Genomic DNA, 27171 nt, shown 5'->3' with positions numbered 1-27171 from the left:
ATGAGGTGAATATAAAAAAGCAATAAAGTTCATACATTCCCGTCAGTCTGTATGTAAGTATCTCTCTGATAGGCTATTGATGACACCATAGGGCATCAGACACTTTGACACAATCAAAAAAGCTTGATGGTCACATTTTACACACATTAACAAAGCCTTACTGGTTACTCCATATTTTCTAAATGACCTTCAGCCTCTTGTTCAATTTAAAAACTAACTGTTCCTTTGACAGTTTTAAATCACTCTCCAGTTCAAAGGAATCACAGAAACAACAAACAGATTTGGGGAGTCCGAGTCTCTGGAGTGGAAACATTAGTACAGGCTAGTTTGTTAATCCTGAGCAAAGGCAACATGCTGCGTCTTAATCCACTGTGACAGACTGACGCACTGGCCAACTAACATACTTTCTCCAGTCGGGGCAGTTGTGTAATAATGCACACTGATGCCGCCCTCTAGTGGCAGATACACACTCCCTTTTAAAAACCGGTGTGAAAAAGGAAACGTTGTTGAATCATCAGCAGTCCCAGTCAGAATAATTGCTGCTGCCATATGGATGACCTCCCTTTCCTATGCGCCTGCTGCTGATTTGACAGTGTAAGCTGAGGCCGAGGCCTTTACTGTGCCATTGGTGAAATGTGGCTGGCCTGTAATCGGCTTGAGAGGCCATTAAGCCGAGACTCTCCACTCTCCACTTCCTCTCTCACTCTCTCTCTCTGTGTGCGGGGCATTATAAAGGCTTATAGGGATTATGGGGAGGTGTCCCAAGTGGAGGAGGAATGTGGATGTGGAGTCAAGAGGTACAGGTGGGAAGGGAAATAGCCTAATCATAGGGAGAAGAGAGTATTGTATATTGTGAGGTGTGTGTTCTGTTTGTCTTTTGGTTTTGTAGCTTTATTACTGTGTGAGTTTGCAGGATTTATTCTCTGAGGCAGGTCATGAGATGTGTTCAAAAGCCCCAGGAAAATAAATGGATCATGTGTTTAGAGTAGTTACTGAGATCAATAATGAATAAACATACTCAAGCCTATTTGTTAGCATTAACACGCATGACCTTATTCATTTCTTTATAATTTGTTTCGGAAATTATTTCTAAGATAAAAATCCACAATTACTCTGGCTAAGACAGTGCATGTGATATTTGACTATTTGGCATCCCATGCATTACTGTTACTGGAAACTTAATTCTGACTAAACAAAAAAACTTTGCAAGTACAAAACAGGAATGGGAAAATTTTGAGAGAAGAGAAGAGAATCTAAAGTTTGACAGTATCATGAGCTGGTTGAATCTGATTGGTTGCTGAAAACACCTGAAGATTACAAGGAGCAGGTGAGAAAGCACTGAGAGTGGAGGAGGCAGGAGGATTGAACTTGAGGGGAGACACTACAGGTGAATAGGGTAAAAAAAATTAAATAACAGATATCACTATGAAACTTCCCAAGTTTATCACTTACATTAAGACAAATATTTTTTGTGTTACAAGTTTTGTCAAATTTTATGTTTAAATATGTAAACGAGATAATATCTGATGAAATATGTGCTAATTTGCATACATTTCCAGAACCGAAATCTGAAAAATGGATAAAGCCCCTTTTAAAATTCATCTTTTATTTTGTTGACATATTAGAAAGTTTTTACAGAGGGGATTTTGGATATCTCTTTTTATCACTCTGTAAATGAGAAAATACTGTCACCAGCCCTAAAAAAAAAAAATCCAATTTCGTCATGTTTTTAGGGATAAAATGTTGTATAAATCAGGCTTTGAATAATATATCAACAATCCCCTCTGTAAAAACCTTCAGAACATATGATAATAGACAGGAATGAAACTGGAAGGTTTGGTGTCTGTAGGTGCTGCTGAAGTGGAGATTTCGGGTTCAGGAAAAACTCAGTTTGAGAAAACAGCCTTTAAAGACTTGTACTGTAAAATTCCATAGATTGTTAATGTAAATCATACTTTTACGACAGAGGAGATGGCAATGTTTGGAGCCTACATCATTGTTCAGGAGTGAGAGAGCTTTACAATGATACCTGAGGGGTCAGACAACAGGCACAGCACAGTATGTCACAGTAGCATGTTAACTTTTGGTGAATTTAGGAGAAATCTACTGACGAAAGAGACAAAATGAAGTAAAATAACCACCTTAATGTGGATTTTCTGCCATTTCTTTTGTCTTTTCTGAAAAAATACATATTAAGGAGGAAAAATAGCCCAAAATCTCAAAATTGATCAGTGCATGAAAAAACAGTGTTTTTGCCTGTAGTGTCTCTCCTTGAACTAAACACCATCTAAAGCAGTGTGTGCAACCCTAACTGTCATTTTCAGTCAATAATTCAAAGTTTTACAGTGATCTGATGAACAGAATAGGAGACAGAGTAGCAGGGTTTATTCAAGATGTTTATCATTAAAAAAAAAAACCTTCATATTATTTCTGTCTATAATTTAAGAACACAGGTCTTTCTATAGGCGTCAATCTCACTGTGTGTGGATGTAGGATATTTGTAGATGGAGGTTTACACCAACACTCTCACACACACACTGCTCAGCTCAGCTCAGCTCGCTCCATGTGAGGAGGTAGAGCGGTTATGAATACCTCATTCTGTTTTAAAGCCACACATCTCTGGTCATATGAGCTGCCAGGGTGTCCGGCTCATCTCGTGGCCTGACTCCCAGCAGTCGAAACATGCTAAACACACTGTGGCTCTTTGTCTCGAAAACTTTAAGCGAGAGTGTTTTCCTGTCCTTGTAGCCGTCATGAGGCGTCACTGGGTTTCTCTGAGGGACCGCAGGACGTCTGGGTCTACTGAAAGGCTACTTGACAGTTTGTTTGAAAACTGATTTGTCAACTTACGGGTGACATGTGATGCTGTGTCACAAAAAAAGTCAAATATGAGGTTGAGATTGTGAAATACAAATGTGTGTGGGGGGTTTGCAGACTGTATCTGACTGAACCTTTTCCAAACACATATGGGAACCTATACTGGGAAACACAGTCCTCATGGGGAAAGGTTTGAAGCTAAATTGTGAATGAGCAGAGTCAAAGAGGCCTGTGCTTTTCTTATCAAAATGATTTGCTTCATGGCCAGTGGCTGTCAAGTCATGTCTTCCCTTCCTTTCCTTCTATGTCCTTAAGAATCTGCGAGGCTTTTCCACATGATAGATCAGTTCATCATTTTTCTTCTTTTATTTGTAGGTGCAGTTTAAATGACTGATGAATGGAATTAGCTGTCTTTCATTAGTACCATTAGATTAATTTCATTTAAAACCAGAACTTTTTCTCAAATCGAAGCTTTCATTGGCTGAATGTAATTATAATTGTATGGTACATGTATTGAACTGCTTGAATATGTATTCATATTCTGCGCGGTCTGGTGAGGCATCCCTCAAATAAAAACAAGTATATATATATATAAAAAGATTAATTTCATTAGAATAAATAAACATGAAAAAAATGTGAACAGGAAAATACACATATTTGCGAATAATGTGAAACTCCAAAGTGTTGTATTCCACTTATATTAAACAACATACTACTCACTGTCATGGCTTTTAAAGTTCACACCAGACAACCAACCACATTAATTCAACAGATATCACACAGGTTCACACAAACAGGTGAGCAGATTGGCTCCTCCCCTCATGTCATGTCACCTGGTCTGCTTCCACTTTGACGCTGTGCGCTGCTTTTTTGTGGTTGGTGCAGCGCAGCACTGCTGCTTCCTTTCGGCTCGCTCAGCAGCTCATGGATATTTGACATTTGTTCATTATTCCTTTTTTCTCCACTTCACACATGCCTCATGGTTGGAGTTTTAGATAATTTAGATTTCAGTTTGACTTGACAGTGGGTCAGCATATCAAGAAATGAATAAAGTTGCTGTGGCCTTCGCTCACTATGAAATAGCAAAACGAGCACAACATCTATTGGTCATCTGCTATCTTGTCTTTATGGAAGTGAATGTTATTCAAATCCAGGCCAGTAAGACTTGATCAATTTTGGTTTGTGAGGATGATTAACTTTGAAAAGATACCAGCACATGGCTTCCACATTCTCTCCATCCTCCAGAGGGGAGGGTGGAGAGAGTTACGGCCCCTCCACCAACCTCCAGAGGGGAAGATGATAGGGATGGGTAAGGAAAGTCTATACTTTTTGGGTAATACTTGAATGGAGAGTTATGCAAGGGTTTTTACTAATCGTATGGGACCTAATTGTCACGACTGATGTATTCCAGCAGGTTTAAATGAAAATTGTAATGTAATTTTTTTTTATTTTGACTTTGCTCAGTCTAATCATTAGTTTTTATGTCAACAATTGATCAAATAACTACATATTATGTGAAAGGTAACACTCAATGTGAGAAACTTACGGAGCGTTATCAACACCACTTTTAGTTCCCCTCAGCTCTTTGAAGCTTCAGCCATCTTAGCTGTGCGAGTGAAAACCTGAAAAGTAAAAAAACAACAACAAAAAAACGAAGTTTACAACATGTCCAATACTTTGGTATTGGACAGTAACAAACAGCCAAATACAGTCATGGGTCAATACAGTGCAGCATTTAACAGCCACAAATGTTCTCAGATGATCAGGCAGCTGGAAACACATAGAAACGTCATATTTCTTGACTTTAGTTCCTCCTGTGTTCAAATCTCACACTGCTCAAACTCCCAGTACAAAGAATAAACCAATATTCACCAATATTAAAAATAAAAATGAACTAACATTTCTCACTGTACTACGTAAGATTCATCTTCCACCCTAAATTTATACCTAAATAGATACCGTAATTATCAGTTCTCAACTTACTGTTATATGAATTGATCAAAAATGAAAAATGAGCACTTGTAAATGACAGTACACAGTATACTGTGAGCAAAATTGAGATGTAAGTGAGATCAAGCTGAATCACTAGGATAATATTTAGTAATATAAGTGTGACAGACCTTGAAATAACCTTTATAAACTACAGCACGTGAGCTGTCTGTTTATTACAGTAATAACTGCTGAGTAAGTCTTAATGACTACACAGGAATTGCTCATAAGCCAATTTTGCAATGCAAACTGGAATAGATCATGCATGAATTATTTGCTATACAAAGGCTGGGTGAATGGGCGTATGATTATACTTTTCATTAAAACCTGTCTCCCAAGAACGACCTGTTGACTGCAGCCTTGTGCGCCGCCTAACAAACAGTTACCAGGCTTATACAACATACCGCAGAGTTCCTCCCATACCATACATTCCTCTTCACTTAGTCTCACAGAGGCCATTTCTGTCAAATTGGATGCTGGCATCTGGCGGCTTTGAAGACTTAAGTCTTGTGTCTGCTGAGCAACAGTATCAGTCTGTCTATCCACCAGACGCCTCCTGCACAATTTGTGTGAGTTACTGATATGATTTGTTATGTTGTCTTTATCCACACAGCCAAGAAGCTCTAAAGTCCAATGATGAGGGAAGTCAAACACAGGGCAGCCTCATTCATAGACAGTAGTGTCACCACTGTCACCTTTGACCTACATATGATAAGCAGGGTTATGGTGCGAAGGGCTTGTGCAGAAACATTTGTTGAATTGCAGCTAATTTGCTCTATTGATTATGTATTTTTCATATCTGTAGAATCATGTGACACTGGCACTTTGCATTCGATTTGTATGATGTCATTTGATATTCATAGCTGAGCATTCGGATGAAACCTTAAAAAAACAAACAAGGGTGGATCCAGGTTTGTAATGGTAAATAATAAAGTTAAGAGGAGAAGAGGACCAGAGGAGCCACCGGCATTTTCCCCCAAAAGTCAATTATACCCTATACATTCCAGCACATGAGTCAAGCCGACTGGGTACTAATTCATCCCCTGCCTTAAGACAAAAATAAACATGAACATACAAGTATAAAAGAAAAAGTCACGTGAGAGAAACTGAGGTATCCATGAGCATGGAAAGGCAAAATTCCAGTCTAGATAATCTGGATAATGTTAAAAAGATACATTAGACTAGATAAGACTGGCCTGTAGTGGCTCATGTCATGCACACACAGCAGATAATGTTGACTTGTGATTGCTGAATTGTTATTATTGCCACATTTACATATACAAGTTTATTTATATCAAAAGGGCTGGCGATAGCACATACCAGTGGTAACACACTGTTAGTGCTTTACAAACACAGGCAGGAAAGCAAGGCAAGTGGAACAAAGTATACAATTTTAAAGTAATAGGCCTATAATAGCCTACCAAATAAAACATGTAATATGAATATCGAATGGAAAATAAATGTACATTTTATTAATTAAAGAACAGTAAAGAAAATGTGCAGAGTGTTAAAGGGAAAGACTGAAGCTGATATTGTTTACACCTAATGAGTCTGTGTGCGTGTGTGTCATCATGAAAATATGTGATCCTGGAGACACCTAAAGCAGAAACTGCCACAGAGACGCATTGAGTCAGTCAGTCAGTCTGTCTGTCTGTGGATAGATACTGTCAGAGCTGTCCCCGTGGTTTTTACTTGGTGTATATGGTTCATTCATTCTCCTACTTCCTAAAAGAGCCAGGCCCTGTTATGTAGTTTTTAAACAAACTGTGTCAAAAACCTGGTAAATGGCTGCACCAGGGAGTCAGTCAGTGCACTTGAGGACAGAAAAGAACTGACATGTGTCACATTCACATTCACATTCACTTCTCTTCTCTGTGCTTATGTGTGCTTAAAACACACACCCATTTGAAGGGTAATTGGTTTGGCATGACAGGTATAGGAGCTGGATTGTGTGCCTCTTTGTCTCTGCTCGTCGGACGGCTCAGACACTTTGTCCAAGCTTCTGTGTTTATTGCTTTTAAAATGCATGGCTTTTCTACTTTCTGTCTGTCTCCACAGTGTATATAAGATCAGAGTATTTAAAAAATGCTGCTGGTGCCATAAACTCTGGGGGGGTGTTGTGTTGTCTGTAATCTTCTTCCTGTCAACACCGTCGCACACATTGCACTGGGTACATGATTGTGCATGTACTGTATGAGTTTCCAAATGTGGCAGTCTGTTGAGTAAGAGTTGTAAAATAAAATAAAATGGGGGGTGGGAGGGATGTCAAAGAGTTTATTGCAATCAAAATCTACAAGAGGGGTTGTATGATAGCGGTTACTGTAGTTATTTGTTGTTTAGCTTCTAGCCAACACAGCGTTTAGCCTCATCCTCGGTCCCCGCAAGTTGACAGGATCAGTTCCTAAGATTTGTGACATGTGAAACCCTGCATGTTAGAATCTGTATTTATGAGACTGGCAGTGGTCTATTCCAGTTAAAACAATAAACACTTCATTTTCAACAGACAGGCTTATAATCAAAGGTCTGGTAATTCTGGATTGTTGGAGGCGACCTACAGAGAGTGGTTAAGGTTTGTCCAGGTTTGTTGGCGCTTTTTAGGGAAAAAAAATGTCTTTAAATCTAGTGACAAGTTGGCAACTCTTAAGGCTGCAGATACTTCAACTTGTATAAACAGCTTGATCTGTTTCATTTTAAGAATCAAGCAGTGATGATGGCAATAGTCAGTCATTCAAATATTCAGTCAGTCAGTCAGTCAGTCCTGTTCCCACTGCTTCCTGTGTTTTTGCCAAGAAAACAAGTGCATTTCCAAAAGTGTTGTGTCTTTTCATTTATTTAGCAAATGTGTATTCTCCTTTGGTTTGCTTCTGATCAATGAGAGTCTATACAACAACACATGTTGCTGTGTTCGACAGGGAGAGCACTGTTGAACCACCATATCAGTAATCTTTCATCTTCTGCAGACAAGTTAACAGAGGGCATGTGAGGCTGCTGTGCTATTTGCATTGAGAGCACATTCACGCCAGCGCTGTGCTGATAACAGGCTCTCTGTGGATACACTGTGACTGAATGATGTAATCCACATTTTCCTGCCTTTTACAGCCACTTGTCTGTGACGTAATTAAAACTAGCAGTGTTTGTGCACTGTCCTGTTGCAAACAGGCCTGCTTTTTGTCTTATTCTCCTGTCCTCTCCCACACACACTCGCACAGTGAGACACATGACAGAGAGACATTCATTGTCAGCAGCCCTTATAAAATCTTTCAGGATGGACACATTTACACATTTGTCCACATATGTGAATTCATCCAAAGCCACTAGAACCCACAGATAAACTGTAAACTACCCAGGTTTAGACCATTTCCCCTTCACACAACAAGGAGCTATCTGATCAGATTGTCAGTCTGCCTGCATTGTTTTATCACATGGGATAAAATGGATTAATTGTAATACTAAATCTAAACACTGCTTTAAGAGTAAGGCAAGGCAAGGCATCTTTATTTATATAGCGCATTTCATACCAAGGCAACTCAATGTGCTTTACATAAAGACAAAACATTTAAAATAAGGAAAAGAAAAAAGAACAGCATAAAAACAAAAAGACAAGACAAACAAAAGACACAGAAGTAAAAGAGGGACCAAAGAAGAATAAAAAAGTAAAATAAAAGAAAATAGATAAAGTAGCCTCAAAACAGTGTAGCAATCAGTAGGTCAGGTACTGGTCAGGTATTGACCTACTGATTGCTACACACTGAGTTCTGTGCTGCAATAATCAGCTCCTTTTGAGCATATGATAATAACTTCTAAACAAAGATAAAGAAGATCATACATGTTCACCACTGTAGTTGACCTTTTAGAGTGTATTCAGTAGACAAACTATCTGTCAGGCTGCAAATAGCCAGACACATGCTGCAGAGCGAACTCAGTGACCTCCTGTGCAACTATGTTCCACTGGTGTTGGGACAAACTTTGCTTCTGATAAACTATATGTCATATAAAAACGGAAATTAAGTGATTATTGTGTCCATTCAAGTGTGATTTATTTAGGCAGTTGAACTTGAACTTACGGCAGCTTGCTGAGTAAGGAGCTTTAAGCTAAATATATATATGTAAGGACACGGGACACTTCGGAAATCTATCCTTTGGGGTTTGAGCGGTAGTCCACAAAACCTTATTAAGTCACATTAAGAATAACTGAGATCATTGTGTTGTCTGGAACAAAGACCCTCTGGAAACTTACTGGGGTGATGTTTGCCTTTAAAAAGTCTTTACAGTCCACAAGATCATGAAGAGGTAACAAAGCCAAAACAAATAGATGCAAATACAGGGGAAAATATAGGAAAGCTGTGAACACACAAGATGTATAAAGACAGTCTGGCTATGAGGATAATCGTGATGTAAAATGAAACAAAAACATGGAAACTGAAAAAAGAGTAACTGAAACAAGGATTTATTTCATTTACGCATGCTTCATGTGAATTTGTATGCTTGTTTACGTGTCTGATAATATCTAAAACCAAGTTCACATGTTCTCACATGTGGATGGTACAAAAAACTAACCACAAAAAAAAAAAAAAAAAATTGAATTGAGTGATAAGATTCAGTATGGATTTTCTGGAAAATAAGTTCAAATTGTAAATATGTTTTGATAGAGACATTACAACAGAATCTGTATGTTACGTAAACTAGTAAAACAAGCAAAGAAACACCAACCACACCTCTCCACCTCACACATTAGAATTAAACAAGTTGCATTGATCATAGATAGATAGATAGATAGATAGATAGATAGATAGATAGATAGATAGATAGATAGATAGATAGATAGATAGATAGATAGATAGATAGATAGATAGATAGATAGATAGATAGATATACTTTATTGATCCCAAGCTGGGAAATTACAGTGCAGCAGCAGCATTACACAGTGATGATAACAACATATAGGATAAGAATATAAAAAACAAACTATACATAATAAAATAGCAATACAACTCCCCTTCTCTGTGTTATGATGTCTGATGTTTTGGCTCTAGTGAGTGTCATGGGCAGCAATGTTCAACTACAACAAACACAGGAAACAGAACATTACCCAACTCAGTCACTATTACAACAGTGTGTATGAGACCAGATAAAAACACATGTATGCACCCAGGCATGCAAAAAGAGTCCAGACAGAAGTAGATAGTGGTAAACAGGTCTGCAAACAGGGAAGAGGAACCAGAGGGCGGGATTTGTGTCTTCCCCAAAGATGCTGATTGGTGTCTTTGATTAATGCGTCAAGCTGTGATTGGTCTCTCCAAAGGCAAGTGTTTAAATTCTGTAAAAGGATTAGTGTCCTGAGAAGTGTGCCATCTTAACAGGAGGTGAAAACTGTTGCTGATTGCCGCTCATACAGCATCAGTCCCTCTTTTAATGAAATCTTCCCATGTCTGAATCCTGGTGACGATAATGAACAAGTTACAGAATAAAATAGATGAAACTTTATTCTCTAAAATAATAATTTAGTAGGCTACAAACAAACAACAACAAAAAGAAATCTGATGATGCATTTTTGTTTTATATGGAACACATGGAACATCAAAACTGCAATACTACTTGTCATTTATCTCCTTTAATAATCCAGTTATTAGATTAATTGTTTAGTGACTATCAAATATGTAATTTTAAAAGATACAAAATATACACTAACACACTGTAACAGGAGAAAATGTTACTCATACTAATCAGTTTGCCGCTTTATCAAAAATAGAACTGAAATGTAGTATGTTTGTTTGTGGAAAAGAACAAAAATGAAAGATTATGATGAGCGTGTGTTGGAGTTATTTGTGTTAATGCTCTATAGCTGATTTCTTTGTTATTGCATAAAAGTTGGCCAAATGGAATTTAACAGGTTAAGCCACATAAACATGATTAGGCTACATTTCATATGGTTAGTTTTAGAAAGAGTGTGACTATGTAGCCGACTGATAAATCTTGGACTGATGGGTTAGACAGTGTTTTCCACCATGATGACCATTTTGACTGAATGGTGTTCATTCCTCCAACAGCAGTATCAGATCTGTTCAGATCTAAGATCTAAAAGCTATTTTTATAATCTGAAATCTTTTTCTTTTGTCAGTTTTGGGACAATCTCATACATCAGCTTTGATTGACAGTATGAAAATGCTTGAGGTTGTGTAAGGACACATAATGTAAACAAGTGGGTGTGCACAGCACACCACATTAAGTTATCTACCTTGTGAGCAGTGACTAATAAAGGATTTACCTCACTGACCCACCCTGTGGCTGATGAACAGCTTTACCTCAGACGGCACCCATGAACACGCATTTAAGGTGGAAAGCAATTCCAAAGCTTTGTGGGAAGTGTACTGTATTCCTTTCACAACCTCGGAGTGAAATCACCAAGAGGCCTCTTCTTACCATTCCCCACCCCCATTTCCCTAAACCCCCCCTGCGGGGAGAGGATTATGGGTCATCTTTTAACTGTGCCATCTGCTCCAAATTGACTCTCAATTAACACTAGCAAACGAGAAAGCTGTCAGAGCAAAGAGCAGGCGGGACTGAGACGTTTCTCTCTGAATGTTAAATTGCGCTTGCATGTCAGTGTGCTTGAGGCTGAAGTTCAGATAAGATTTTTATCAGTGACAGGGAAGGCATACTGTACGTGGTTGCCAAGACACAAAGAAAAAACAAAACAACTCTGGTGTTAAATCTTCCAGCTAATTATTTCAAAGCCTGTATTTGATGAGAGCCCACACAGCTTCCTAATTGATTAACCTGCCTCTGTGCTTACAGGCGATCAATGTGTTTGGCCTTTGGTTAAAACAACAGATAGCCTGCATGTGTATCATCATGGTAGCCTATATTCACACATATTTGCACATTCCTGACCTATTTTGCTCTCTCCACTCCACATTCACTTAACGACAATCACCTATAGTAGTAGCACTGCAAGGAGGCAGTGTGTCGTTCTATAGGTGGCTGTATGTGGTGGCAGCAGCAGGAGAGCCAACAGCTGGTCAACAGGACTTGACACATGGATCATAAGCCCTCGGGTCAGAGGGCAGATGAAGTGTGCCACGCTATAGACCCTATACAGAGGGCAGGTGGTCAGCCTAAAGAATAAGCTCCAACCCCCCCACCCCCCCCAACGTACATAGGCTACACACTTTAGGCTTTGGCAGACCTGATAGAGGCAGGGCTCACACTGTACAACTTTTGCTCTTGAGGAGTAGCAGTGCTATAAATAGTACCACTGGTAGTAACGATAGCACCACAGTTGTAGTAACAGGAGCAGTTACTAGAGGTAGCTTACAGTAGCAGCAGCAAATGGTTTGAATAAAAAGGTTACAGTAGGCCTATCCTATTAGCTGCATAGGCCTACTTCTCTGTTAAAGTGGCTAATCACTAAAACTAACAGTCAACACACTGGAAATTGCATCTTTTTTCTCTCCTTTTAAAAATAAAAATAAAAATTGATTCCTATTTGTGCATAACTAAATAGATGCATTAGGCCTATCCTTACCCCGTGGACAATTATGATAAATGTGAGGTGACCAACACTGATGCTGCCTCATCAGCAGCATTAGTGGACCTAATTAAACTTTTAATCACACCAATAACAGGAGGCTACATCTCAATTAAAACAATTGGGCAATAAGAAAACTCATCATCATCATTAAATTAAGCTATAGTTTGCTTGCTTAGTAAAAAAAAAAAAGAAAAAAAAAGTTTCATAAGGACATCAAGTTCTTGTTTTAGTGAATAGGACAAAAACTAAAATCAAGTCATAAAATGGCAAATAAATACGTGCAAAGACTCGCTGCACCACCTTGTTGATTAGGTGTGTAGGCTACTTTGTATCTTATCCTATGTGAAAATGCCACCGTAAGCAAATTATTTCTTTATTAACACAGCGAAAGAAAAAAAATACAAACGGCTACAGCGGTTGAGATATTTTTTGAATATATTTCCCTTGTTGAGTTAAATCTACTTAACGTTATTCAGCATTTATCTGTGAGCACAAACGACGAGAGTACTAGTTGGGCTTCTGATGCAATACCCTAGCGGAGGAATCAAGCCTGTACGAACAGGATGGCGGAAGTTTGCCTTGTTGCCTAGATACGACGCGGAGGGTGGCGCATTCAATAGTCCCTCACTGAGTGAAACTGGCCTTGGGTGGCGGACATGATGGCTCTACGTAGTGTGAGTCATCAAGGAGTGACCTTCCTCCGGCTTGAGCCCGAATGTCGTCGGTTTCCTTGACGTTGTTGAAGAAGGACTGAATGTGAAAACAGCGCCATTTCTGTCGGCGTCCATGATACGCGATGCTACCGCAGCGGATTCCAGAGCTCAAGCTCGGAACGGCAGCGGTAGAGAAATAGCCGCTCCCCTTTCGCTGCTTCTCTCTACTTCAGCCCACGGCAGGTAAGTAAACTTGCAAGATGGATATGAGCTTTCTTTCCGTACGGTGGTGTTTATGTCCCCGTTTAGAGTGCCATGTTTAGACGGCTTTTTCTGTCGCTGTATGACGATATGGCGCACATTTTTGAAGGGAAAACGTCTGACAGTCCCCTAGTAGTCTACCGGGGCAGCCGCTCCTCCTCCCCCTTTTCACAACAACAAGCCTACGTGATAGATAGCGTTTGTTTGAAATTAAATACAATGCCTACGCCGAATAGCAGTACACTTTGGGTCATTTCGTGTGCTTTGCTTCCCATGGAAACTTTACACTTGGCCTAAAGTTAGCTCGTTGCCGTTTGCTGCGCTGGCTAACTATTTAATGTGTAACCGTCGGGCTTTAATGTCACCGTAGAGAAGCAGCCTCCGTTCACCTGCCCGACGCACACCGAGCTAACGTCAGTGCTCATCAGGACGTGGAGAGATCGCGATTTAACTAATTCAGATTAAACGTATCCTGTGTCACCTGGATGACGAATGCTATGTAATCGTAAAAATAACAATAAACTGTCTTGACAGAGGTCGAGCAGCTAACTTGGCTAACTTAGCTCATTAGCTAAAGGTCGGTGGTCTGTAGCTAACCTTGCTGCTTGACTGCCAAGTGACACTAGCTAACCAAAGTTAACACCACAACCCGGTGCAACATCGGTTGACACTTCAGCTGTCACCAAGTCGTAGTTTGTACGGCATGTCGAGATAATCATGGCATCAATGCTTAATGTGAAACATCGTTTATAGGCCAGCAATGTACGGTTAATGTCAGGAAGCCACCAGTATCTGCAAGTTGCAATACACACAAAAAACAACAACAGGATCATCGTTAATTAACTCTGCTTTATCGTTATTATTTTGTTGTTTGTCGTGTAAGGTAATTGTTGTGTAATCATAGGTTGTAGGGTAAAGTTGGCATGTGGATAGTGCAGTTCGGAGCTAGCTGCCGGGGCTAGTATTTATACAAGAAACAGCTGGGCTGGAGACACTGGTCAGCCATATTTAGCTATGATCGATAAAGCGAGCAAACATTTCAGCTGTCAACCTACATTGAATTAACTGACACAATGTAACTCTGTATATCGGCGATGGCTGCTGAAATGGTGGGGTTGTATACGGCAAAGCTTCTTGTCTTGTCCTTTTGACGTCTCCTAACGGGCAACCTTTAATATGCCACTGTTGAATGACTACTGGGCCAGCCAATCAAATCGGTGCAGCCTCCATTTGCTCTTCGCGTCGGTTCTCTAATCCACTGCTGCCAGATGAAACACATGAACTTGACAGCGAACGATTCCCACAGAGTTGCACTCAGTTGCTTGTCAGGTGTTTTGTAATGGTCCCTAATCCTGGACATTTTGTAATCTATTATTCACAACTGAATCTATACAGTGTTATTTTGTGCCTACAGAGGATGAAATAGTAAAAAATAATAATAATAATAATAATAATAATATGCACATTGCACATTCTCTTAGAAGTCTTACAAAACCTTGCTTTCATTTAGGCATTTCAGAGAAATGTTGTCATTCATCTTTACTGCTTCTCCTGTTATTACTTGAGCTAGATTGCATTTATATACAGTATTATAATTATAGACTGGAATAACTTGGATGTTTGAGATACATTCACATTAATATGAGAGGTTCCTGTCTGGTGAGCAAGTGTAATCTAGTGATCTTAAACTCAACCCTCTGGTAGAGTGTGGTACTGTGAAGTGACAGGTATTATTATGTTGTCACTTTAAAGCACGCTCAGGACCTCAATATGTCAAGATTCTGGCCACTGTTGTTGTTACATTATTCAAAGACAACTCATGCTTTCTTATGATGTCATTAACATGGCTATAAACCACTAACAGGAACAGAGAGTGGTAGGATCTGTCATAACATATATTGTTACATCACCCGTTCTCTTGTTTTGTTCCCTTTTAAAATCAAAGGGGGGAGCATAATATCATTGTTTTTTAAAATGCTTGTTTGCTCTGTTTCAGGTTGTGCAGATGAAGTGAGAATAGCCTCAAAATGGACCCCTGCAACTAAGACGCAAACACATCTTGTGTTTTGCTCAGCAGCTGAGACCATCAGCAGCATAAGCCATGCCTGACGAGTAAAATCCCCTCTTTTGCTCAAAGCAATAAAAAAAAAGAAAAAAAAAACCTACTACATGCCTCCACATGTAGAGCCCCTTCAGTGCACCCTGCTGGAGTGACTGCCCTCTCATCCAGATAGGTTTTGCCTCATCCTCTCTCCATACCCCTCTCCACCAACCACCCATAACTACCCATCACAATGCCGCTCCACTCGAGAATGGCCAACACCTGAGGTCCCATGCGTCCAGTGAGCACCGATTCAGACGGTCCAGCTCCTCCTGAAAACCTCTCTTGCCCCTACCCCTTTGTGGGCCCCCTTCCTGCCTCAGAGATGTCCCTGCTCCAGTCGCTGGGGCCAGTGCAAAGCTGGCTTGGCCAGGAGCTTGAGAAGTGCGGGATCGATGCCATGATTTACACCCGCTACGTCCTCAGCCTTCTCCTGCATGACAGTTACGACTATGACCTGCAGGACCAGGTGACCTCCTGCAACATTTAAGACATATATGCAAAATCAAAAAGCTTATGAAATGATTGTCATTTGTAGTGTATTATCATCTAAAGTGGTAGCAATCTTTATTCATTACATCCATTACATTAATGATATTGTTATAGGAAGATATATATCTGCTTGGAGAGGTTAATAATGGGGCTATTCTTTCATGTTATGGCACTTGTACCGCTTGCAAATTCCTCCCAAGAATTCTGTCATTTGCCATTACATTTATTGATATGTAATCTCTGTGTGTTTGCAGATTGTTATGGTACATAATCTTAAATGTTACAAATTTAGACGATATATATTGTATGTAATATGTGTTAACGTAAAATGCTTTGCCGTTTCCATGTTACTGTTTTTCATTAGTTGTGTTCTTTGACTGACTTTGTGTGTGACAGGAAAATGACATCTTCTTGGGCTGGGAGAAGGGAGCTGGGAAGAAATGGGGTAAGAGTAAGAAGAAAGGAGGGACTGACCTGAGTCTTGAGGAAATGAAGAAACAAGCTGCTGTGCAATGCCTCCGCTCTGCATCTGATGAAGTAAGCATTGATTATTGCAATCTTGTGATTCTAATTGTGTTTAGGGAGTGGTCAAATAAGGCTTTTTTCATTGTAATGGAAAATAATCATTGTCTTAAATCAGTTTCGCTTTGGAGGAATGCAGACCATTTATAACTTACACCGAAGCAGGAACTGTTAGAACTTCCTTGTTACATAAGCCAAGGAGGTTACGTTTTCGTCCATGTCTGTCTGGTGGTTTGTTTGTCAGCAGGATTACACAAGAACTACTGAATCCATATGTACAAACTTGGTGGCGGTATAGGGAAGAACCTATGCAGATGCTGATGTGGTTAAAGCTACACAGGCTGAGAGGCTCTTTCCTTAAGATTGCAAGGGCGCCATGACAACATTTTAGACAAGCTCTTGACAATTATACCATTAAAATCTATGAGTTTGACACAGGCATGCAGAGTTGTTAAGCCTTGACAGAGGCATGCTCTACTGAGTGTCATTCTAGTCATTTATAAAACTTTTAAAACTTTAATAAAAAGTATTAACAGTGCTCGGACCAGAGGAAGCATGAGGGTGTGATTTGTCTAATTATGTCAGGAATTTGTTTCTGTAGTATTCCTTGTTGCTTGTTAAGGTGCAGTCATGCAGATATTAATTGTATGAATCACGTGAATAGTCAGTGAATAAGGCCTTGTCATTGTGGGAGGCTAAAGCATTAAACAAAGGGAGAGTTTTATTGTAAATGCATTGCCACCTCATTTGGTGTGGTCATCCTCCACTGGATGACCACACCTTCAGTCAGTCTTCATTAGAAAGGTTATGTTAGGGTCAGCAGGTCAAAGTTCTTCATTGACATAAAACAGTGCTGTCCCTACTTAAAATACTTGGCATTTGTATTTACATGTCTAGTCATGAAATATTGGTTGTGTTTTATGTGTCTTGTGGGTGAAAAAGCTACTGAGAGATTTGTTGACATTTTTTCTGGCTAGCAGTAGTCGGGAAGGTGTGATTTAGTTGAGAGTGACACAAAGCAGGGGGGAGGGAAGGGGGAAGGGTCTGTGAGGCAAGATGAGGAGAGTTGAGCTCTTCTCTAGGGACTGGACTCTGCGGTCTATTTTTTAACCAGAACACGCTGCACGGGATTGCAGCAGTGAGCAGCAGACTCGGTTGGCTGTCAGCTGACTGGCATTAGCACAATGATGCAAGAGGAAACACTGGGCAGGAGAAAACCGTGCTCTGCCTTTCATGAGGTGGCATGGTAAGGAATAACATTTTCCAGAAGAGTGAAGATTATATGAATGAGCTAAAAGTGTGGCAGGATTGGGACAGAGGAGCAGCAATGTCTGTTGTTTGTTTTAGCCATTTCTTCTGACAGTGCCTGTTAGGTCTAAGCTAGCATTTGAACTTGGATGTTGTGTTTACCTCAAAGCCTTGTTGTTACTATATTTTTTCACATCACATTGCTCAGCCCGAGAGGACAAACATGATCTGTAGACAATGTTCAGGGTGTCAGAACATCGTGAAGCAATGATTTATGTTATTGCCTGGACTTTTTTCCTACATTTTTTAAATTCTTTTTTTGGAAACCATTTCTGCACCATACCTAAATATAGCACAGTCACTGCCAAGTATGCCTAAGCTCTCACAAGTCAGCTGGTTTGACTTGTGTCAACCCCGTGCCTTTCATTCTTTCTGTTATGGCACATATGGGGTCAGAGTCTGTTTGAAACTGCATTCTCATTCAGGCTCTTGAAAAAGAAAGCAGCTCGTCAGTGTTAGTGTTTTTGTATCTTTAACAAACAGTAGCACAGTGATTTAGTACGAAGTATTAAAATACCTGTAATAATTTTGTTAAGTTAGCTGATCCTTATTCTAATACTAATGCTCATGTTGTGGTGTTGATTGACTTTGCCATCACTGTGCTCAGACCAGTTATTGTTCAAGCTAAAAAAAATTGCCATTCACAACTATTTGTGAACATCAAGTAATGAAATGAATTGCATGATCTTGATCACGGTACAGGGGTCACGGTTCACGGTGCACACAGTCATAGACTGTATATAAAAAAGAGCCGCCTGCCTCATTTACATCACCTGTGTTGGGAACACTTTGGCATCGCTAGAAAGGCATCAAACATGTTCACTCTATAAGATGGCATCACTCTGATGTGTCAATCCCCGCTGATTTTAAGCAGCCTCTTGACATGAACACAGACAGGAGCAAAAACATCACCAAAGCAACTGGGATATAGCCACCTAATAACACATTAACTGTGTAAAACAACATTGATGTTAGTTTCTTGTTTTTTGTAATAGTTGCCAGTTGTCAAGTTTTACCAGGGTGTTTTTTCCTCTAGAATGAATGAATGGGATTATTACACTTCTAAAAGACTTGTTTTATTCTATTTATTTTTTACTTTAATAACAGAAGATGGTTTTTACATGCAATCGGTGTCTGTTGTACCGAAGTCGTACCGAACCGTGACTTGTGTGTACCGTTACACCCCTATTAGTTTGCTATTAGTAGATTTTGTAATTTGATATATGCTAAAGAAATGCAACTCAAAAATGTGTTGTTGTTTTTTTTTCTTTTTCACAGAACTCTGGAATTGAGAGCCTGGTTGAAGAGCTTTGCTCTAAACTTAAGGACATCCAAAACAAACAGAAAGGTCTGGTTTGTTCCCTTAACTAACATATCACAAACTGTTAGATGGAATAAATAGAAATAGAAAGTTGCTTAGTAACTGTTCTTTCATGTGTTTTACAGAGGAAAAACTGATTCAAAAGAAGTCTGATGGCTCTCAGTCTCCAGAGCGAGCTGAGTCCCCCTCTTCAAAGGACCAGGTGGAAATGTAAGCTATCAATGTGGGCATGATGCATGAATGAGTGTTTGTGTTAACACACCCATCTACTCGTTTATTTGAACTATACTGCTATTAATTCATTTTGGATCAACTTTTTTCTCTTGTCTGTTGTGGCTGCAGGTATTATGAAGCCTTTCCTCCTTTGTCAGAGAAACCTGTTTGTCTCCAAGAGATCATGACGGTGTGGAACAAGGCTAAAGCCTGTGCATACTCAAGTTCATCATCCTCAGCAGCCCCACAGACGAGCACAGACACCTCCTCCCCAAAAGATTGCAACAGCGAAGGTGAGGCTGCAAAGGAGCGAAACCTGGAGGCATGTGGTACCATCACTACTGTGACCAGTGAAAGAGGCCAGCAACGACGAAACAAGAGGGAGAAAGAAAACCGCTACCATGGAGGTGCAGCAGTGGAGGAGAAATCTACCGTCCACCCTAAGAGACAGACCAGACACAGATCTGAGGGCAAATTCAGACCCAGATCCTGGTCATCTGGCTCTAGTGAGGCAGGCTCCAGCTCAAGTGGGAACCAGGGTGATACTAAGTCATCCAGAAGCAAGGCAGTTAGAATAAGGCACAAATCCAGAGAGGCTGCGAAAAATAAGAGGATGCGCAACAGTGGGCAGGTGAAGCTACAGGTGAAGGTAATCGACAAAGAAGAGCGAAGAAACACAGGAGGGAGCAGTAGCAGCACTGCTGGAGGTGCTGCCAAACAACCACAGCTTTACAAAAAGGGGAAGAGACCGCTCAAGGAGATTCATAAAGATCCAGGCTGGGTGGAAGCAAAAGAGTGCGGAGTTGAGGCTAGAAACAAAAAGGAGTATATGGAGGAGCCACTTTGGTACACTGAGCCCATCACAGAGTATTTTGTACCTTTCAGCAGCAGACAAAGCAAGCTGGAAACAAAATATCGAAGCAAGATGGACTCTCCGGATGGCTTGGCTTTGTCAGCTGACATTGAGAGGCTGCCGGAGAGAATCCAGGGAATCTGCATTGCCAATGAGAGCTACCAGAGGGCATACCTACCAGCAGGCTCGTTTGTAGATGGGCACTTTGTTGAAGGGCCTGGTGAAACAGAGGATGAAACTGCTGAACTCACTGGGACCTCAAGCTGCCCTCAGCCAGAGGATAGTAGAGATTTAGATGACAAGCATCTGTCTGAATTCACTCACTTCTATGAAGTTGATATTTATCAATCCATATTGGATACTAGTGCCTCAGACTCAATACAAGAGAGTCGGATCTTAAGCATGATTCGACAGAAAAGCAAAGAGCAAAGAGACGTTGAGGCAGAATGTTGTTTAGTGTTAGATGGCCTTGAGCAGCAAGGGAAAAGTGCAATACGGGCAGACTCACAGGAAGCTTCGGGATCTGTTGGATTCTTAATGGAGGATCTTGAAAATATGGCTCAAGTGTGGGGATGTTATTCACCATCCACTTCAGAAGATATAGATGGAGAAAGCTTCATAGGAGACTCTCCCATTCGGCTTTCCCCACTCCTAGATAGTGTTTCATTCACCCTGAGCAGACTATCTGGAAATCTGGAGGAGCCACCTGTCCCTGAGGCCACCAGTGAACCATCTGGTTTGAACTCATCCTGCTTCTCTCTTTTTGAGCTGCAGTATGACAGCCCCACTTTTCCTTTTCCCCGTGACTCACTCACCCACGGTCACGAAAACAACACCGATGTCTGTAGCTGTCTCGACCCACATTCTAATAAACAGTCTCGTTTGCTAATATGGACCAAAAATAGTGCCTTTGACGAAACTGAACACTGTTCTAACCTTTCAACAAGAACTTGCAGTCCGTGGTCACATTCAGAGGAGACGCGTTCAGATAATGAACAAGGAAATGCTCCCACAGAGGATGCTGCTCAAATTGGCAATGAAGAGATTGATTGTATAATCCCTCCTCTCTCTAGTACATATCTAGAGGATGAAATCTTGGATTTTTTGCAAGATGAGACTGGCCGTAAGTGTGAGGAGGTCAGTGTTAGCACAGCATCCAATCAGACCTTCACCAAAAAATCTAAATTGGAGTCCATTTGTGGTATAGCATTAGAAGAGGATGAGAGTAAACAGTACAGCACTGGCATGTTTTCGGACAACACAAACCAACAGAGTGATGATTACAGCTCAGGGATAATAAAGGACATTTGGACTGCAATCAAAGATGGCAAATCTGTAATGTCAAGGCAAAGAGCAGAAAAACCCAGTGAAGGGCTGTTCTCAGATGAGTCAGGCAGCTACTGCTGCAGTTGTCCAGAAGTGCAGGCAAAAGGACTTCCAATTCAGGGACCTCAGAAAAAAGCAGTGCAACGGTCAGAGTATCACCTTTGGGAAGGCAAGAAAGAAGAACAGGACTTAGCCAAAAACAAACTCTCCAAGGTAGATGGTGCTGGGGATTACATGACTCCGTCCAAGCCCTGGGACTTGAACTCTGACAAGGAGAGTACATCATTCATCCTAGGAGGGGTGTATGGAGAATTGAAGACACTAAGTGGTGATAAAAATTGGGCTGTTGTTCCGCCATGTGACACCCAAGATAGCCTGCTACAGTGTGCTGCTGCAGCTGCCTCTGCTTCTAGCTCTGACATGCTCACCATCACTGGCACAGATGTTTTCATGAACACGAGCAGCTGCTTCGCCACCGGGCACAGGCCCCTGTGGAGGCCACTTGTGTCCTTTGGGCAGAATGACCAGGCCATTAGAGGAGGCGGAGATGGATTGAATAAGGGATTTTCTTTCATCTTCCATGAAGACTTGCTTGGATCTTATGGAGGCTTGCATAGTGAGGAACAAGGTTTAGAATACCCGTTCGCATCCTTCAACCTAAACAATCCCTTCTCTCAAGTCCTCCATGTTGAGTGTTCTTTTGAGCCTGAGGACATGGCTTCTTTCAGTCCAGGGTTCAAGCCCAAATCTATTCTTTGCTCAGACTCTGAGAATGAAGCCTTCCACCCACGAATATATGGCATCAACCGGACGCAGTATAGGGCCATCCGCATTTCCCCCAGGACTCATTTCCGACCAATTTCGGCTTCAGAGTTGTCTCCTGGAGGAGCAAGTGATTCAGAGGCTGAGACTGACAAAGAGGAGATGAGTTTTCCCGTCCTGGCGCCAGTGGACGTCTTTGATGATCCTCAGGCTGACCTCAAACCTCTGGAGGAGGATGCAGAATGTGAGGGCCCTTATTACGGGAAGTCAGAACTGGAATCTGGTAAATTTTTACCCAGATTAAAGAAGTCTGGCATGGAGAAGAGTGCCCAGACTTCGCTGGATTCACAGGAGGGCTCGAGTGCCCTCCTGCCAATCGCTGAGCAAGAGATTTGCTTAGACTGCAAAACGGCAGCAGCTTCATCAACTGCAGGTGGACAGACGGACGTCTCAGTTGCCAAGATTCAAAAAGAAGAATCTTCAGGAGAGAAACAGTCCTGCGTTTGTGCACCAACAGGTCCGATCCCCAAGTATGGGATTGCTTACGACTTCGTTGGAGATGTGCCAGAGGTGAGGGTTTCTTTGAAATGATTTCCTAAGCTTATCAATCAATTGTGATCACTAACAAAAACATAGACTTGAAATACACTATTTTATGATCTGATTTCAGCTGCGTCACATTCCACCTGTGATGTCTCTGGCAGCTGTTTACTGAAAAACACTAACCACTTCTCATTTGTCTTGTTTAGTTCCCTCTGTTAAATGTAAGTGGACAGGGAGGAACTGGCAACCAGCAAGATGAGTGCTGGTGGCAGAACACACTCTATTCACCCCTTTTCCCTGGCTCTCAGTGTACAGGTAAATGTGTTTACATAAAGCATTTGTAACTCATTCACAATACATCACACCACTCACAAATAATGTTTTGTCAGTACTTTATTTCAGTTTTTGAAATGATCAGTAAAACACACTTGTATGGGTAAAACTAATTAGATTCAGTTTCTTTTAACTCATAATTTTTGGATTTTGTTACTTTACTAGTCTGCTAGTTACCTCTTATTTTATCAGTATATTTTTTATGTAGCCTTAACGTCTCAAGTGCCGTTGTCTGCATGCAGTGTGGTGTTATGGTCATGGTGGGATGGTCATAGGCTGACCAATGCTAAATCTTCCTGCCAAAGATACACAACTAACACTCTGCTTTCCATACTTATTAATCAGTGTTGTTGTGCCATATAGGATATCTGCAGTCCAAAGGATGAAGCCTATGTGCTTGTAATAATTTTTTTTTATCACAGCCACTGCACAAAACTTACTGAACTCATCAACAGGAGTTACCAACACCTAACACAGCAACAGAGGCCAGAGATGGTCTGAATGTAAAGGCCCATAAACCATAAGCACAACAGGGTGAAGTTGGTTTAAAGCACAGAAAGCAAGGAAGGAAGTGAAAAAATGTTACGTTTCCTCAGTTGGACCCAGACCATATCCAGCCCTGCAACAATGACCATGCAACTTCTAATTTTCCCTAAAACGTGCTTGTTTTAGCAGCTCACTGAAATCCAGCAGCACCTTTGGGATCAGGGTGTAGCCACATTTAAGCAGTTTAATTAACATTGAGTAAACAATGTAAATATATAACATAACCTAAAAAATAGGAGATAACCCCAAGTATTTCATTTGCTGTACACTGAAGAATGGACAGTCAGTTACTGAGTCGTTAGTCTGTTGTGGGTCATTAACAGTTTACAGTCAATAAAGTGGTGAGGTATACAATACAGAGAGTGTCTGGATGTCAGACAGACCTTTTTCCATTAGGAACACTGGTGCAAAGAAACTGATAGATCGGCTAAATATTGACAGGTGAGGCAGTGGTGTCACTGAGAGTTCATGGTAAAGACCTTTGCTGTGGCAGTCAGGCTGAAAAGCTGAATTTCTTAATTAGGTCACAGAATCTGAAGGGTCACAGTAAGGCAAGTCACAAAAATGCCCACAAACAGACTTTATAGACCTGTTCACTTTAATTTAACAGATGTAGGAGCCAAGGAAGCAACAGTGCAGTGACCAATCAGGTGTGGCGTGGATATTCTCACATGCAAAATTCTAATCATTTTCTTTGACTTCCTCCTCCAGGGAGCAGCAACATTTGAATACTCCAGTTTTGCAGAGGACGCTCGTGTTCGAGAGGAAGCACTCCTCTCCTTTTGTGACTGGACCTCTACCAGCAAAGATTCAGGGTCATCTCAGAGCTGGAAAACTTAATGTAGGCTAATTTTCTGAGACACTGCTCCAAAACCCCACACATAACCCTGCTGGTTTTCATTTACTAACTTAAATCCATGTGTAATCAACAATCAGATCAACAAAAAGTGAGTGAAAAATAGGAAAACTTAAAAAACATGTTCTGTCTTTGAGTGATGCCATGTGCAGACATGCATTTTAGGCATTTTAGAATTTGTTTCAGTTGATTCTGTACACTGATCCTCATTCAAGTCTCACAGTTAGGTAGTAGGGACAGTCTTTTGTTCTATCCTTGTCAGTTTTGTTCCCACCATTTTGCTTTTGAACTAGGTTACTGGTAGTTGGTGGTGTCTGAATGGTTGTGCATGTGTGTTTGTCCAGCCAGTCTCACTCCTCTTTTTCTAGTTAAACCTAATGTTGTGTGAAACAACTGCTTACGCATCCTCTACTTTCCATCTTGTGTTCAGAAAGACATTATAAAGGATGTTGAGGTTTTTGAGTTGTGTAAGATTTGAGAGTTTAATTTAAATAGTTTGTTTGGAGGACTTTCTGAATGTGAAGTAGAGAATGTGTGCAGCTTTCTTCTGAATATACATAAATTCCCCATGTGTGAAAAGTTATCATAAATGAGTCTGATCTTTGAATGGTGATAGTCTTTCAAAAGCTAGTAGTAGACATAGTATGGTTTGTGAGGCTAAAATAAAAAAATACTTTAAAAATAACAAGAAAAAAGAAAAAAAAACAGGAAATCTAAAGGAGTTTGTTGGCAAAAATACTAATAATCTACTTGAAATGCAATGCTGTAAAAGAATTGGGGAAAAAACAAACAAAAAAAAAAGTTTTTCTGGGGTCAAGACCCATCATAAAAAAAGAAAAAACATGACTACAGCCATTTCTGCAGACACCTGTGTTGCAATTGAATGAAACTTTATTTTTTTGTAATTTCTATGGTACAGACTATTGGTGCTATAAGTATGTTCAAAATCTTTTGGAGTTGCAGTTCCATTTTATGGCTGTGATGAGTAGATGGCAAAGCCTAGTTTTGTTTGTAATCCAGACAGTCAGACTCCATGAATATATATTTTTGCGAAAAATTGTGAAAAGAAGAAAAAAGTTTTGCCTGATTCTTTGCTTAATGTGGCTTGGTTTTTATTTTTAAGGTAACCTCTTAGTTGTAAGGCCTGTAACAGCTAAAGCAGAAATACTTGCAGGTATTTAAATCTCACTTTTTTTTCTTTCTCTCGCTTTTTTTTTTTTTTTTTTTTTTTACATATTATTTCAGTTCATTGTCTCCCAGCAGTAAGGACAAAGTCAGCATTGACTAATGTTAACTGTCCATGCTGCAACTAAACAAATATATAACAAAACAAGTGATGGGCAATGGTCAAACCAAAAAAAATGGCATAATTACACTAAGGTACAAATGCTTTTTTTTTTTTCCATGTGAGGTGTGTTTTTATTTATTATTTTTTTTTGGTTTACAATATATCTTGTTGAAATATTGAGTAATGTCTCACTGTGTGTGTCAGCATAGAACTTGTGAAGGCACTGGTTCAGAGTGAGTGTGATACAACTTTTATCTCAGAGAAATGTGAATGTATGCAGACCTATATTCACAAAAAAATGTCAGAGGATTAGTACCCCACCAATTTGACTCACCCTTAGCAAAGTAGCTACAAAACCCATGAAATATTGTTTGCTGTCCTTTTTTTGTGACCTGTGCTTTGAAATTAAATTTCGTTAAAAGCATTTGCAGTTACAGTTTTCCCCCATTTAACTCTATTTTTTCAAATAGGTTTTGAGGGCAAGTAGCAGGGTGACTTATTGCGTCACGTCATACCTTGAAACTGAAGCACAGATGACTAAAATCATCCTTCCACTAACGGGTAATTAAAAATATGTCATCAGTGAGTAGACTTGCTTTAAAGCAGTGTTGCGTTTGAGAGTGTCTCCATTGCAGGCATGGCTTTGGAAATGGCTTCATTATTTTTTGAAAATGCATAGATTGTAAAGGCCCAAGATTTGTTCAATCAGATGCCACTTCAATTGAAAAAGGACTCCCAAGTAGCTGAATGAAAGGTACTCAACTTCAGGGTCTTGTCACCTTTCTTTGACAGTCATCAGACACTCAGGAATTTTTTGATATAAGCATACTGCATAATCTACACTCAAATCCGTGACAGTGCATTGATGCATTAATGTAAATCCTTTCTTTGATTGTATAGCAGTAATTATTGACAGGAATTCTCTCCAAGCAAACCAGAGGCGACTGTCATTAATTTAGAGCTATAGGTTTAGGGGAAAAAAAGAACTAAGCCATTGTAGATTGCATAAGCAATGCGGAGGGGAATTCAAAAGCCCTGAGTCCTATGCAATACCTTGGCGCATGATAAAATTTAACAGTGTATGGAGAAAAGTCATTCAGTTAATTTTGCATGTTGATTACTTTTGAGTGAGGGACACCTGAGAAATAAACCATGGAATGTGTCTGAAAATGCAGCATGCACACTTCACTCTCCATCTTTTTATGTTGGGTTGAACAAAATATTTTGGTTTAAAAAAAAATGTGAGTGAGGTGATATCGATGATTGAAAGAATGACTGTGTGTATGTGTGTGTGTGTGTGTGCGCGCGCATGTGTGTGTGAATCTGTCACTGAATGTGTGCAAGAAGCTAATTTACATGGGAGTTTAAAGGAATGCATCACACCTTTCTCCATCTAATTCTTCCATTTTGATAGGCCGTGTTTAAAAAAACAAAACAAAAAACAAAATAAAGAAAA

At 40.2% G+C, this 27171-nt stretch overlaps 2 protein-coding genes across 2 annotated transcripts in view; both read left to right on the top strand.

Moving 5' to 3' along the window:
- LOC146969374 (uncharacterized) overlaps positions 1-15265 on the top strand; it is a 19766-nt gene extending 4501 nt beyond the window's left edge. The window contains exon 2 of the mRNA XM_085760460.1: positions 15248-15265. Within this exon, the coding sequence (XP_085616586.1) occupies positions 15248-15265 (18 nt within the window). The remainder of the gene's footprint in view (positions 1-15247) is intronic.
- kiaa0232 (KIAA0232 ortholog) lies at positions 12895-27171 on the top strand. The gene is made up of 8 exons (XM_085759538.1): positions 12895-13233; positions 15248-15821; positions 16241-16381; positions 18953-19022; positions 19121-19205; positions 19338-22719; positions 22899-23007; positions 24283-27171. The coding sequence occupies exons 2-8, from the start codon at positions 15585-15587 to the stop codon at positions 24297-24299; spliced, it is 4041 nt and encodes a 1346-aa protein (XP_085615664.1). The 5' UTR covers positions 12895-13233; positions 15248-15584; the 3' UTR covers positions 24300-27171.

This window comes from Trachurus japonicus, chromosome 18 (assembly GCF_045865225.1).
Source record: "Trachurus japonicus isolate A0001 chromosome 18, Traja_1.0".
NCBI lineage: Eukaryota > Metazoa > Chordata > Actinopteri > Carangiformes > Carangidae > Trachurus > Trachurus japonicus.
The sequence above is the reverse complement of the archived record's forward strand: the minus strand, read 5'-3'. Positions and strand labels throughout refer to the sequence as shown.